Below are 15,945 nucleotides of genomic sequence, written 5' to 3' on the forward strand. Positions count from 1 at the left end.
TAGTAATGGTACCTATGTCACCAGAATTGCCGCAAGAATTAAATAAGACAGCACATGTAAAGAATGAGGAGATGACCTGGCACACTGTAAATACTCAATAGATATTCTTTTCACTTTTTGACCATTATTATGTTCCTTAAAGCCCTCATATGTAGTCACATTTTTTCTTCTAGATTCATCCACATTCCTTTACTTTCAAAGTTTTGTTCTTCTATTTCAACTTGATACTTTGATTTTTGTACTCATAAGTAATTAAGGACTGGGCAAGGAATCTCAGCAAAGAAAATCTTCCTTCCAATAAAATGTACTAATATTTATTGCATATCTAAGAGAAGGTTATAAGAAAACATTTTTAAAGTAGAGAAATATAGTTTCCAGAAATAAATTCTATTAATCAAATTCAATATCTATATTTAGGTACTTCCATATTAATAGAATTATTTAATTAAAAAAGTAAAACAGAAAATTCCTTTTCTAAAATGAAAACATTAGTTCTCTGACCTTTTAATCAAAACAAAAAAAAAAGCTATTTAAAACTTAAATTCCATTTCAGCCAGATTCTTCTAAGACTGAAGACAAAGCTGAATGTAGGGGGGAAAAAGAGAAAAGAAAAATGAGACATGTGATACCCTGGTGAAAAAGGATTAACATTTACGTGACTAGACAATTCACAAACCCTCTGAAGGTGAAGGGCCAGGCCAAAGCACGTACGTCTATCTGCTCAAATCATTTTGTTGGCACAGTAGTTTATTCATCAATTCAAAACCAGTAAAGAGTTGTCATCCACATTAATAAGGAGGGAGAAAGAAAAAGGGGAAGTGGCATAGGGGTGGCACCGAATGAAGGGAAGGTGGTCAAATCCAATTTCGATAGTTCTAGATCAACTAAAGAAAATAAAAGAATCATTCTTTGTATGCAAGGACTCTCCTAGAGTTCTCAAAATTGAACCTAAGAAAACGGTCATTGTTGAGCCACAAGGACAGAGTGTACATATTCCCTCCCTACTCTTTCAACAGTTTACAAATTGGTCAATACTTTTACCTCATGCCATGCTGGCTATGTAGGCTCGCTGTTCAGGGCAGGCTGAAGTGAACTCCCTAGGAGCCTGCCGTCACTGTCTGTCCCGGGTAGAGTGGATACACTTACCCATACTCATCTTGATTGGCAGGTTTTCTCTGCTTGCTGCTTCCACTAGATGTCTCCGGACCTCCATCACTGCCTCTTTGTGCTTGGTGTTCAGTAAGGCTTCCCACAGGGCTTTGGCTGAGGTGTCACTGAAATAAAACCACAGAGAGCTTTAGAATAAATTTCCACCGACTAATGGAAAGGGTTGAAAGCAAACACAATTTCTTAAACATCTTTTTGAGCACTAATATAGTCTTTCCTACTGAGAAATTCTAGGCACTGGGATTAAAAGAGACTATTTAATCCATTTTAAGCAGCACAAAATATTGAGAAATTAAAGAAACAATAAAATCAAGCTAGAAGAAGAAGAAGAAGAAGTAGAAGAAGAAGAAGAAGAAGTAGAAAAAGAAGGAGGAGAAGAAGAAGAAAGAAGAAGAGCTATATTGTGCTTTGAGAAGTGGGGAAAGCTATATGACACATTTTTTTAGATTTTGCGTTAAAATATTTTGTTGTTCAACATTGCCACAGTAACATATAAATGTTATATATGCCAAAATTAATACATGTCAAAAAAGTGATTATAAGCACATCAATTTGAGATACCATACTTGTCTGGAAAACACAAAGCAAGTAGCAATGAGAATTACTGTTTGAAAATCACTCAGTAGAATTCTTAATGAGTAGGCTTTCTACTGAATGAAAATCAAGAATTAGGCTAAGTAACCAAGGCCTTAAGTATCACTCTGTGGGCCTGAGGTTGGAAGGATGGCACTCAGTGAAGCCCGTACAATTAGCCATTGACAACGGCGCGAAGCACTGCATTGTGCAGGGCTCATCTGGGCTCGCTTGCCCAACAGCCCTCCGCCTCACCCCGCAGGCCATGCTTCAATCATAAATGAGTGCAGTGTTCTTTCTGGAAGACCTCTACGTGTAGCCAAGTATACACATTTGTAGTAACGTTTTAAAAACCGAATATAGAGAAACAGAGATGACTTCTGTCCCTTTCCAAGGGCTTTTTCTTCCACTTAAAGCCCTACTAACATCTCTTACTATCTAGTTTGAAAATGAATGCATTTTAAAGTCTAGTTTTAAAAGTTGTAGCTAATAAAATATTAATTTAGCTTTAAGGTATACTTAACAAGGCATATCTTTCAAGTTCAAATTTGACTTGGAATAATTGGAATAATAATGATATACTTCAGCACTGAGTTTAACGTCTGGCACATACTAATCTTTCATTAAAGAGTTGTGGTTTTATTATCATCTATTTTTTCTGAGCAAACTAACATCACCACTCAACATATTCCACTTGTTTCAATCTATAAAAACTGTCATTATAGCTCTACATCCAATTGCCTATGTTTAATTTAAATGAGCAGGTAAACTACAAGTCCTATTCTCAATGGTTGGGATATAGATGAAAACAAGGTATAAGCTTTTGGTGACTTATAGGAAGAAGCAAAATATAAGCAAAGAAATCATCCCAAAAGGTGTGATAAGAGGCACGATCAATGCTTGCACAGATTCATCTGGTAGCACAGAGATCAAATCCCGGCTGGGAAGGCAGAAGCTTAGAGAATGATTTCTACCAGAAATATGTGCAAGTACACAGATATATCAATTCCAAAAACAGCCAAGGGAAGAAGTTATAAGTCAATCTGGAAAGAAGAATGGTAAAGAAAATCCTCAAGAAAGATACAAAATCTTCATCACAAAACAAGACGAAGAAGGAGGTTTCAGAATGTGCAAAGTCCTAGGTACCTGACACTAAGTGCTGCTTTGCTGCTTTGCTCCATGCTAAGGTGCCAGGGGAGAGGGGCAGTAGAAGTCAGGGCAAAAGAGAAGGTGGGAGCTACTCTGCTAGGGCCCCTCATTCCTTGCCAAGGCTTGTCAACTTCAGCGTGCAGGTGACAAGTTGCCAGTGAGCATGCGACTGATTTCACAGTCTGAGAAGAGTAGCATAGCTTAGCAGATGTAAATACAGTCTTTGTCATCATTCAGAACTAGATCTATTTCCCTTGGGGTTTCGGGGTTGCCAGAAGAAAGCCACATTGGGGGGCTTGGTAAAAAAGGTGAAGAGATTAAGAAGTACAAATTGGTAGTAACAAAATAGTCACAGGAATGCAAAGTACAGCACAAAGAATAGTCAGTGATATGGTAATAACTATGCATGGTGCCAAGTGGGTACTTGATTTATTGGGGAGACCAGTTTATAAAGTATATGATTGTCTAACCAGTATGTTGTACACTTGAAACTAATGCAAAATAATATTGAATATAAACTATAATTGAAAAGTAAAATCAAATTAAACAGATTGGGCAGTTCAACCCCACCCTCACAAAAAAAGAAAGAAACTTACTTAACTTCTCCAAAGCTCGAAGGCAATGGAGACCCACTACAAAATTCTGAGCTGGGGAGTTATTTATGGTCCCAGTTTCCCCAATTTATAGTATACACTCTTTCCTGACTTTTATTCTCCAAAGCATCTCTCCCCAAACCACACGGATTTCTCACATACTCTCAACTCTGCATGCAGAACACCTAGAGTAGAAATTTACTGCTCTCTTTTCCGTGGGTATAATACAGAGTGTCCCCAAGATCACAGCAGATTAGGTAATGCTGTGGTTGCCCATCAGGTTAGTGTGGTAGTTGAAATGTGGGCCCTGGGGTCAGCTGTATCTGCGTTCAAACTCTGACCATCGACTCTCCACTGCAGCAGCTGCATGGCCTCTCTGGTCTTCCTCAGGCACTCCGAGCACGGGGACTACACTTAGAATAGTGCCCGGCCCGTGGTAGGTATGTATACTCAGTCAACACTGAGTGAATGAGTGAGGCTTGTTAGTTATGTAACCTTGTGCCCATAACTAGTCCTTTCTTTTCCTTTGTTTTCTCATCTGTGGGGTGGAGGGAATAATAGTTACCACCTCACAAGTTGTAAGGGTTAGATAAGATAATGTACATAAAGCACTTCCCTGATTCACAGTAAATATGAGTAGTTATGTGGTTGTTACTACTATTGCTATGACTGATATTGTCTGACAATTCAATATGTTCAAGGGTTTTTAATATATTAAATGAATTCACTTAATTATAGTAAATATTTTTTATACAACACTGACTTGTTCACATATACTTAAGTCACTTGGGCCTTGTACTACCTGGCTCTTCTCTAGCAAGATATTTTAGAAGAAATACATAGTTTCCATGATCTAAGAATGATGCCAAATCATGTTTCCTTGAAAATTATTTTTAATGTAAATAATTCTGATTGTCTAGATATGCGTGATAGTTTCTAATATCTACTTCCTGTCTGAAACACCGTACTAGGCCCCACATCACTCATGGCCATTTCAAGATTACCCAGTGAACATTCATGAGCTAGTCCTGGTTTTCTGAATAATCAGCACTGAAGAAGTCAAGATCATCCTTACTGGTAGCTCTGCAGTGCCCTGCACCCGTAGTACCACCAAGTCACTCTGTTACTGATACTTGATGGTGTACACACTTACTCGTATATTGGTGTCTGAGTTGCAGACAGGAGTTAATCACTGCCTTTCTCTAATATGCTCAGAAAAGGTGACCCAAGGGACACTTCATGCTATTGAGGTTTCACATGAACTCAATGACGTTCCATTTTATAAATCAATAAAAGTTCATTGAAACCCATACTATTAGCATGATAGTGTATTTTAAACAATTCTTCATCCTGTCCAACTGTACACACTCTCTATTTTCCTGATGGGGGAATAACCACTACACAGAGGGCTATCACAGCAAGGCCAGCGTAGTAGACCAGTGGCAGGTAGTATTGTAGTATGGTAGCATCATGGGTCCTGGAACCAAACAACAGAGGTTCTGACTCTGCCACTTGCCAGCTCTATGTCCCTAAGAGAGTTGCTTAACCTCTCTATACATGTTTCCTCCCCAGTTAATTGGAGATGGTCACAGAACATTACTCATTGGGTTGTTATGAGAATTGAATGCGTTAGTATATCTAAAGCATCTAGAACAATGCCTGGCACATATTAAGAGCTCAGTAAACAGAGCAGCAGAAGCAGTAATAGTAATAATAAAAAATAACAAAGGTCAGAATTTTCTTGTATGATAAAGGAGGAGGCCTGCTTTAGAAGCATATTAATCTTTTTGTCTATTTGCATACATGTGTGGATAACCACTGCCAGTAGCTTCATTTTTTAATCTGAAAAGGCCAACAATACATAATATTCATAATGAATTCATAATGATACTCATGGAAATGCTGAAAACTCCAACTTAAGCAATTCTCTTATATATGACATGTTGACATAAAGAATTTTGATATACATTACTTAGAGGCTTAAAGTTATAATAAGTTAACTTAATGAAGATTTTTAGGCAATGACTCTGGGCTAGCTTCCTGACCTATTAATTTAATTACATTGCAATTCTGTAGCCTCAACCCAACAGGACATTTTAAAACTAGAATTCTTACCTTTATGAGGAGTTCTGATTCCATAAATATTTCCAGGCTGACTTAAAAAGTGGCTGTACTTGCCCTGGCTGGTGTGGCTCAGTGGACTGAGTGCAGGTCTGAAAACCAAAGAGTCTCCAGTTTGTTTTCCAGTCAGGGCACACACCTGGGTTGCAGGCCAGGTCCCCAGTAGGGAGCAAGTGAGAGGCAACCACACAGTGATGTTTCTTTAGAAAAAAAAAAGTGGCTGTTTAACCCTGGCTGGTGTGGCTCAGTTGGTTGGGCATCATTCCACAAAGTGAAAGGTCACCGATCTGACTTAAGCAATTTCAGGATTTACAAAACACCTTCTGATAACCCATTAGTCAGGGCTCATGCCTTGGGTTGCAGGTTCAGTCCCAGTTGGGGCATGTACAAGAGGCAACTGATAGATGTTTCTTTCTCACATTGATGTTTCTCTTCCTCTCTTTCTGTCCCTCTTTCCAGCTATCCCTCAAAAAAAAAAAAAAAGTGGATGTACAACTTTTGCGGTGGAAGTGAACCTCCTTCTATCTTCAATAGCACACTACCTAACCCAACACAGAAGAAACTCTTTTTTTTTAACTCCTCACCCAAGGATATGTGCATTGATTTTGAGAGAGAGAGGGAGGCAGTGGGGAGAGAGTAAGAGAGAGAAACATCATTGTGAGTGAGAAATGCTGCCTCTTGCATGCACCCCAAGCAGGGATCAAATCTCCAACCCAGGCATTTGCCTTGACCAGGAATCAAACCTCCAACTTTTTGTTACATGGGAAGATGCTCCAACCAACTGAGCCAAACCGGCCCGGCTGAAAACCTATTTTTAGGGTTTGAAGGCAACTAAGGAAAGTTTTATAATATGTCTGAGAAAAAGCACTATTTTAAACAAATCAACGGCCATTAGATCCTATTTATACCTAATCTAAACCTGTGTGCTCTGCTGTAAACCTGAGTCATGTGTAGTCTTCTCTCTTAAGTGTAACAACAGCTGGACAGCATCTTTGTAACAATCAGGCCCACCCAAAAACAGCTTTTTCTTTTTTTCACAAGTAACTTAAGATTTTTGAAAGGAAAATAAAATGTAATACTAAAACATAATTTTAAATAACACTACTACATTCTATTTTAAAAGCATTTCAGGATTTACAAAACACCTTCTGATTACCCATTTGATCCTCACCTCGTGAACTAAGCCATTATCACTGTCGCAACTCAAAGACCTTTAGAGAAGCCAACTCTCAGACTCAAGTATGCTTAACCTGTAAATGCGAAAGCAGGGCTCACACCCAGGTAACTGGGTTCTGAGCCCAGTGACCATTCTACTATGCTGTGCTATGTTTCTATTATGCAAATTATCAAAGAGTATCAATTATGTAGATTGTGAATTATTTTCAACTTTTCAGGTTTTCTTTTCAAATCCTTAATACATCTATTCTCTTCTGAAGTTCACATGTGAGCCCCACACAAGTCAATGTAATACGGTGAATAGTGAAACAAATCCACAGTAACTCATGAAGCAGGTAAAACTTGCTCTCAGGACTTTGCACACTTTCTATTTGAAACAATATCCTACTATTCCCTTTGTAGGTCACTACAAGCCATTGGCGATCACTTTGCTATATGATGCCAATCACTGTTATTCAACTCTCTTCTTTAAGTGTTTCTCTCCAAGAATACTTTGGTAAGTTTTAAATCATTCTACACATATATCATTTATATAACTGAAAAGGCAAAAAAAAACCCCTAAAGTCTAAATTGCCTTGAGGTATCACTTGCATGCAATCTATATCTTATTTAATATTCAGTATATTCTTGGAAAAGAAAGAAGGAAAAATAGCCTCTAACTACTTTATCACTAATGAAACTGAGAGAAATGTTCTACTTTTATATTGTACATTTAAAGAATATATATTAAAACAAATAATAGACTACAGTATTTGTCCTATGAAAAGATCCATTTAGTTACCTTGAGATGGAATTAGTTTCAATATTGCCAGTAATGACATGACAAACACTATGTCTTTTTTGGATAAACGGATTGTCTTGTATCCTTAAAAAATCATACTATTATGACAAATTGTTCTATTTGAAGACGACTACAGGCCAAGACTATACACACAACAATAACCTGCTAGAATTAGCTTTTTTTAAGTCTCAGAAGACTTCTGTACATGCAAATATGGCTCTTTCAGTTAATTCTTGGCTTTTTATTCACCAGAATTACTCAGTTATGAATGAAACCTTAGAGCTGCTTTGGTTTGGCATGTGTGAAATGTCAAGTGCAGTCTGCTAGAAACTAACAGGATGTTCATCACCAAATAAAATATAAATAAGACAACATTAATTTGTAAAAAGTGGCTGAATGTTGGATCATGGCGATACTTCAATCAAATGGAAGACGGGCAAGTAAGAGACTGAGGGTGAAATGTGAATGCAAACCATTATCCTGTGACTAAACTCAGAGAAATGGTTTCTCCAAGGCATGTTCGGGAAGTTAAGCTTACTCACAGGATTTGCAATAGTGGTTATAGTATTCCAACAGAAATACAATGGTAACAAAATCAAACAAACAAACGCTTTCAACTAATTTTAAACAGAAAGCAATCTGAGTCATAGTTTTTCACAGCAGGAAATAATGGCTTCCATCAGTGGTAAGCTTAATGAGCTCCAAAGGTAGGTTTGTTAATTAAATTACTCACAGAGGTTTCAATAGTCATCTTTCCTTTCGACTACTTTTTAAACAATTACCTCATGTTTAACAAAATTATCCATTAACCTTCATCTAAACTGATGCGAAAGCAGCTAAACACAGAAAGATATTGAAGCAGACCCTTGGCACTGGAAAGCAGTCCTTCATTCATTCTTTTCTTATTAAAATATAGTTAATATACAATAATATATTAGTTTCAGGTGTACAAATAGTTATTCAACATTAATATGCATAATAATCACCATGCTAAGTCTAGTAATCATCTGCCATTGTACAAGGTTATTATGATACTGTTGACAATATTCCCTGTGCTGTACCTTACAACCCTGTGACCTAATGATTTTATAACTGGAAATTTGTACCTCTTATTTCCCTTCACTTTTTTTGTCCCCACCTCCCAACCCCTGCACCACTGGCAACCATCTGTTTGCTCTCTATACCTATGTGTCTGTTTCTATTTTGTATTGTTTGCTTGTTTTGCTTTTTAGATTTCACATATAAGTGAAATAATTCTGTATTTGTCCTCTGTCTGACTTATTACACTTAGCATATTATCTTCTAGGTTTGTTCGTTCTTTCAGAATATGAGCACTTCCTGTGGGCTGGGCGCTCAGTGAGGTGCTGCAACCACAGCTGTGACCAACCCCCGGTGACCTGCCCTCACAGAGCTAGGAATCCAGCAGGGAAGCTACAACTGAGCATGCTCCTGCAGGGGTGACAACAGCGGAGAATGGGAGAGTGTAATACCTGACCAGATCTGGGAGTGTAAGTGCAGGTCAGAGGCTAGCTAAGGATGTGATAGTGAGTCCTGAAAAGAGAGCAGGATTAGCCAGGCGAAGAATGGAGTAAAGCAGTCTAGGCAGGAGGAGTATGATGGGTAGGGGGCCTGAGAAAAGAACTTGAGACCTTTGCAAAGAAATGAAAACAAGTGTGAATGGAACACGAAGATCTAGTGTGACACTGCCCTCAGTTCATGTCAAATCATCCAAGGCCCAGTAACCCACATTAAGGGTTATAACTTTTTTCCAAGGTCAACTAAAAAGTCTTCGATAGCAGACTGACACAATCGGGTTTACATTTAAAGATAACTGGCGTCATTGTAGGGAATGGATCTAAGAACTGAGTGAGAGGCTACTCATAGTCCAAGCAAGAATTAATAATGGTTTAAACTAGAGTGACTTCGTAAAGCTACCAGATAATGCTATTCCCCTGTTCAAAAACCAGTCCATGCTTCCTACCAACATTAAAGTAAAGTCTAAGTAGTTTATTTTGTCCAACAAGCTTTGGCGCATTTCTTTATGTACAACTTTATCTCTCACCTTCTTAGTTTCATCCACTGGGCCTCAGCCAGACTGACCTGATTTCAGCCTCTTCCATGAGTCAACTGTATTCCCAACTCAGGGCCTATGTATCTTTGCCAAGCACCCTCTTCCTCCAGATGTTCACTGATTAGGTTTACTGAGCACCTACCAAATGCCAGTTCAATCCCAGGCAGAGCTCAAGGCTTCCTTCCTTGACCACAGAGAGCTAATTTGGCACTCCCTGTTACAAATCCCACTTCCCCTGTTATATTTTATTTTATTTATAACATTTGTCATTAACTCAAACCATATATCATTAAATAAAGTTTATTTTAATGACTTGGGAATGGAAGTGATCACAGGGCATTAAAGACAGAAGCTTTCTGGCTTTATCATAATGTCAGCATCCTGGGCAGTGCACTCAGGCCACCAACACCCCATGGGCCATGGACTGTGCCTGGTACTCTAAGTGCAACAGTGCACAAGGGCAAACAAGTCAGAGACAGGTCTTCCTTCAGCAAGCTTCTGAAGTCTAGTTGGAGAGAATAGACACTAACCAGTAATTATAAGATAATGCACTATGAGCTGATACAGGAAATAAAGGGTGATATCTGTGGAAGCAAAGGCAAAGGTGGAGGTGGGGAGAAGGAAACAGCAACTTGTAGGATGACCAAAAGGTGGGAGAGCAGGACACTGAGGACCTCAAAGAAGATCAGTGTGGTTGTAGCCAACAGTGTCCGCATGAAGGGGGGAAGGAAATAGGGAGCAGGGAGGGAAGGGGGGAAAGTTGGAGAAAGTGAAGGCTGAAAAAATAAGCAGGGAGCAGATCTAAGAAGGCTTTCTAAAACAAGTTAAAATTTTTAGTGCCTACCACAAGGGCAATGGAGAGCCACTAAAGGATTTTACCACAGGAGGGTTAGGATCAAATTTACTATTACTTGCACAGCTGGATAAATACATGCATGAATAGCCAGTCTTTAAATGGACTTTAAAACTACAATCCTTTCAAAGCGTGCCAATAAAACTTAACATTTAAATATTAGCAAACTATGAGAATATAATCTATCCCTTTCTTCTTATTGAAGGTCTTTATGTTGTGTTTTTGTTCAATTACTTGACAAAGATGAGTGCCCACTATACACCAGGTTTGGGATAAAGCAGTGAATTAAACCAACCTAAAACCACTGCCTTATATAATTCATGTTCTGGAGTTTAGTTTCTGAACACCACACATAGAAACCAAAGAGAGAGATTATAATTGAAGTTTCCCTACAAATCATCCAGGGTAGTTCTCTTTTATGTAGAGGAAAACTGTGACTCTGAGGAACTAAATACCTTCTTCAAGGTCATATAGTTTTGGTGGAAAAGCCACTATCCTACAGTAATGACCAGAAAACAAAAACTGCCCAGAAGCTGTTCAAGGACACCAACAAATCACATCAACAGAAACAGCCTCTCTCGTTTCAAAAACTGACAGGAAAAGATTGTTTTAATGAGTTTTTGTATCCACTGTCACATTGGTTGAAAAATGTTCTCATAACTATAAAATACACTGTGGAAAAAAGATAAGATCACTTGATGTTAAACTAAAATATCACACTGAAGCCCATGTTGGGGAGGAAGCAGAGTAGAATGGGAAAAACGTGAGCCCTGATGCAGCTTGTACACAGAGGAAGTCGCTAGCATCTGTCACTCCAGCCTCATCAATACTATATATCTCTTACACTATGGAAGAGTAATTTTCATTAATTTGCTCAACAAGAGTAAACCAGTATGTAAATTTAATTTGTATTGTTCATTTTAAAAGCATGAGTAAATGTATTATCTGTTATAAATTATTTATTAGCATAATCATCTTATGATTTATATATTTTTGGTTTTGATTTATATATTTTAACACAAAAACAAAATAACATCCCCCCAAAAATGCATGATCCTTCTGTATCATCTATAGCTACTAGAAAATATATCTGTGTGACTGGTTCCAGATTATAAATGTTATTAGAATTAGAAATGTATTTACAGTGCAGAAATCATAACCATGTGTTAAGAAAACTAAATAAAAATCCAGGATAAAACATTGTTTAATTCCAGGATAAACAATTGCACACAAGCTTTATGATATTCAAAATAATAAAAGAACAAACTCCACTGATATATAATCAAAGTTTCATCTCTTTTCAAACAGGGGTTCCCAACCTTTTGGCATCTCTGGGCCACACTGGGAGAGGAAGAGTTGTCTTGGGCCACACATTAAATACACAAACACTCAGGAAAACTGATGAGCATTGAAAAAAAAGGTTTTAAGTAAATTGACGATTTTGTGTTGGGCTGCATTCACTGCCATCCTGAGACACGTGCTGACTGCGGGCCGCGAGGTTGGACACCCTGCTAGTTCATCATATCTTCCTTCAGTATGTCCTCATTCGGCACTGCAATTAGCCCATGAAACCTCTTTTAAAATGAACCAGAACCTAACATATAAGCTATTTAACCATTATATAAAATAATTGGGGTGAACGACAAATACCATGTGATCTCACCGATAAGTGGAACCTAATCAACAAAACAAACAAACAAGCAAAGTAGAACCAGAGACGTGGAAATGAAGAACAAACTGAAAGTGACCAGAGGGGCAGGGGAGGGGGATAACAGGGGAAAGAAGGGGAAGGGTCAAGTCAAAGAACATGTACAAAGGACCCACGGACAAGGACAATGAGGTTGGGATTGTCTTTGGGAGCGAGGGGTTGGACAGGGCAGGGGAGAGCAATGGCGGGGAAATTGGGACAACTGTAACTGAACAACAGTAAAAAATAAAATAAAATTAAAAATAATAATAATAATTGGGGATAATTAAACTTCATCATAGTATAGATTAACATTTTTTATTCTACCTTCTACCAGTTTGTTAATAATACCATAGTCAATATAAACTTATTAATAATTTCCTCCTATATACCATAATCAACACAAACTTATTATTAATTTCCTCCTAGCAAATAATAAAGCATAGGAGAGACTTTTTCATACAGGTTCCTAATTCAAAAAACAGATTAACTCAATACAAGAGTTTTAAATGACAAACACCATTAGCTTATTTGAAAACCAAATACACATCCCTTTACGCACATTTCTGACTCTGAAGGATATACTTTGAGTTCCTGTGAGTTACTTCCGTGACCCCAAGGCCAGTGCTCGTTCCACCAGGAAACTCTACTCTAGGCGGGATTATATCTGTGTGTTTTAGCTTGAATTCAAGACTTCGAAAGTTACGGATTAGTTCATGTGTCAAGAAACTCGAAGACAAAGAGTTAGTGACAGCTTCATAGAGGCTGTGAGAAGCAAAGTCATCTTTTCACGTTACCCCTTCTTGTCATTCCACCCCATGAAGAAGGGTCATTTCAAAATCAGTAGAAGCTATTATTCTTTACCGATTCTAGACTCTCTTCACAATGGGTGACACCATTGTGTCTATACACATAGATGTGTGAAGTTCCAAAGATATTAAGTTGGGAAAACTTGGCCCTGGCTGGCGTAGCTCAGTGGATTGAGCGCGGGCTGGGAACCAAAGTGTCCCAGATTCGATTCCCAGCCAGGGTACATTCCTGGGTTGCAGGCCATAACCCCCAGCAACCTCACATTGATGTTTCTCTCTCTCTATCTCCCTCCCTTCCCTCTCTAAAAATAAATAAATAAAACATTTTTGTAAAAAATTGGGAAAACTTGATTTGTTAAAATGATTATAGACTTCTACTATTCACTAGCTTTTGGTTGGGTTTTGGTTCAGGTGGAATATGAATTTTATGACATCCCTATCATTTATCATCTTAACACCTATATATTTTGTTAAGGTATTTTGTGCAATTTCCCTTGGCATCTTGGAAATATAAAACACTCTAAAGTATTATTGGGGATACAACTTTGAGGAAATAAGAATATATAATAGTCATTTCAATAAAAGCAATTTGGTCACAATCTGGGGGCAGAAAAGAGAATTGCTTTTGAAGTCACATTTGCACAGCAGGCACACTATTTTCACTTATGATGAGGATGAGGTAGAGCTTCTCATAAAGCTAAATTAATCAATTTAAAGTGCTTTCGGTGTTGTAAGATAATCTTCTATGACTGTTATATGGCAAAACTAGGGGGTCTCACTTGACTAATAAAAAGAAGGAGCTTTATGTTGTTGCTTAATGTCTCTGCTCTATGAAATGCAAAAAGCTGGGAACCATTTCTCAGGGCTCCAGACCTAAGAAACAGAGTAAAAAAGAATCTTCATGTTTCCTTCTAAATTTTGCAGCCAAAATTACTCTATCAGTAGAGGAGACAGTAATTCAGACAAAAACCTTGCTCTCAGCTTTGTCAAGTACAACAAGTACACGTCTGGAATGTCCTCCAGAAGGAACAGCATAGTGAGGAAAGTCCCAGACAACTATCATTCACATTTAACCTCCTGGGCGGGGAGCACCCTATGTCCTGATAAATGTCATCGATACTGTTTTGAAATGTATCCAGGATGTTTTGTGTAGGAATGGTAGGACATGCACAAATGAAAATGACCGTCATGAAGAAAGAAGTTTTTATACTCACAGATTCCTAAAAAATAAAAGGGCCATGTGAGGAAGAACCAGGGTTGGTCAAGAGGCAGAGGAAGTGAGGGGAAAACATGGGTCTTTGCTTCAGCTTTCATGGGAATGAATGAATGAGGCAAGGTAAGCAGGCTAAGGAGGATTAGGATTAGCTAGTTATTCATTTCAGTGTTCTAAAGGCACTAAGCAGGCAAGTGAACTATTTTTATCTCATTGATTCTTACAATAAGTGTCAGGCGTTATTATAATCCAGATTTTAGATGAGAAGACTGAGGTTCAGAGAGCCTAAGAAACAGTAAGACTTCAGTATCAAAACTATTTGTCAGTGCCCTGGTGTGGCTCAGAGGATTAAGCACCAGCCTGTGAACCAAAGGGTCACCAGTTTGATTCCCTATCACGGCACATGCCTGGGTTGCAGGCCAGGTCCCCAATAGGGGATGTACGAGAGGCAACTACACATTGATGTTTCTCTCCCTCTCTTTCTGTCTCCCTTTCCCTCTCTCTAAAAATAAATAAAATATTTAAAAACAATAAGCACTGAACAATTCAATAAAAAAAAACTATATGTCAAAGAGTATTGCTTAAGCTAGTCCACTTACTTTCAGAATACTGAGGGTAGAATACATGACGGCCAATTCACCCCAAAATCCATCCTGAATGAACTAAAGAAAGAAAACACCAAGATATGAGGTAGCCTATGAGAAAATAGCAAACCATGACAAAGCTGAGTTTATGCCAAGTATGCTGGAATGACTCAGTATTTGAGTATCTATCAATGCAATTTGCCACATTAAGAGATGAAAAGAGAAAAATATTTGATCTTCTTAATAGACTCAGGAAAGACATTTCACAGATTTTAGCACCCCACTCATGATTTCAGAAAACAAAACAAAACAATTCTTAGTAAATTAGGAACAGAAGAGAAACTTCTTTAAACCAATAAAGCTATCTACAAAAAGCCTGCAGTGAACATCATTTTAAATGGGAAAACATTGGAAATGTTCCCTTCAAAATCAGAAATAAGACAAGGACAGACACTATTCCCACTCCTATTCAGCACCACATGCAAGCAAGAAAGAGAAAGTTTCCTCACATCCCTGGAAGATGTGCAGTCTTGCTATCAGTTTTGTCAAGTACAACAAAATAAACAGAAACAGATCCATAGATATAGAGAACAAGCTGGTGGTTGCCAAAGGGTAGGAGGATGGGGGACCGGGATAAAAAGAAATTTTGATTCACCCAGAGTCACCACATGGATTTAGTTTGCTCATCCATACCCAATGGCTAGGAGATGCTCGGTGGTGTTCAAGGGGCCACAGCAGTCCTAATGTATATATGCACTTCGCAGAGCTGGAAATATAAGAAGCAAAAACTAACAGAACTGAAAGAAAAAATGGACAAATTCACAATTATAATCAGAGATTTCATCACCCTTCTTCCAATATTTGATAGAAATACTAGACCAAATCAACAAGAATAGAAAAGAACTCAACAACACCATCAACCAACAAAATATAATCAACACTTAATAGAAGTGTTGATTACACTCCACCCAACAAAAGCATTATACAATTCTTTTCAAGTGCCTGTGGCACATATATCAAGATAGACCTTATAATGGGCTATAAGAAAAACCTCAATAAATTTGAAATAATGAAATCATATGGAGTGTATTCTCCAATCATGATGGAAACAAACTAAAAAAAAAAAAACAGAAATATAACATGAGAAGTCTCCAAATACTTGAAAATT

The 15,945-nt window shown here is 37.9% G+C and overlaps 1 protein-coding gene across 1 annotated transcript in view; it reads right to left on the minus strand.

The window, feature by feature from the left end:
• SCFD2 (sec1 family domain containing 2) overlaps nucleotides 1–15,945 on the minus strand; it is a 318,097-nt gene that overhangs the window by 283,252 nt on the left and 18,900 nt on the right. Inside the window, exon 3 of the mRNA XM_045834437.1 lies at nucleotides 1,147–1,274. Coding sequence (XP_045690393.1) covers nucleotides 1,147–1,274 — 128 coding nt within the window. The remainder of the gene's footprint in view (nucleotides 1–1,146; nucleotides 1,275–15,945) is intronic.

Source organism: Phyllostomus hastatus, unplaced genomic scaffold, assembly GCF_019186645.2.
Source record: "Phyllostomus hastatus isolate PE091 unplaced genomic scaffold, TTU_PhHast_1.1 phas_contig_196, whole genome shotgun sequence".
In the NCBI taxonomy this organism is placed as follows: Eukaryota; Metazoa; Chordata; class Mammalia; order Chiroptera; family Phyllostomidae; genus Phyllostomus; species Phyllostomus hastatus.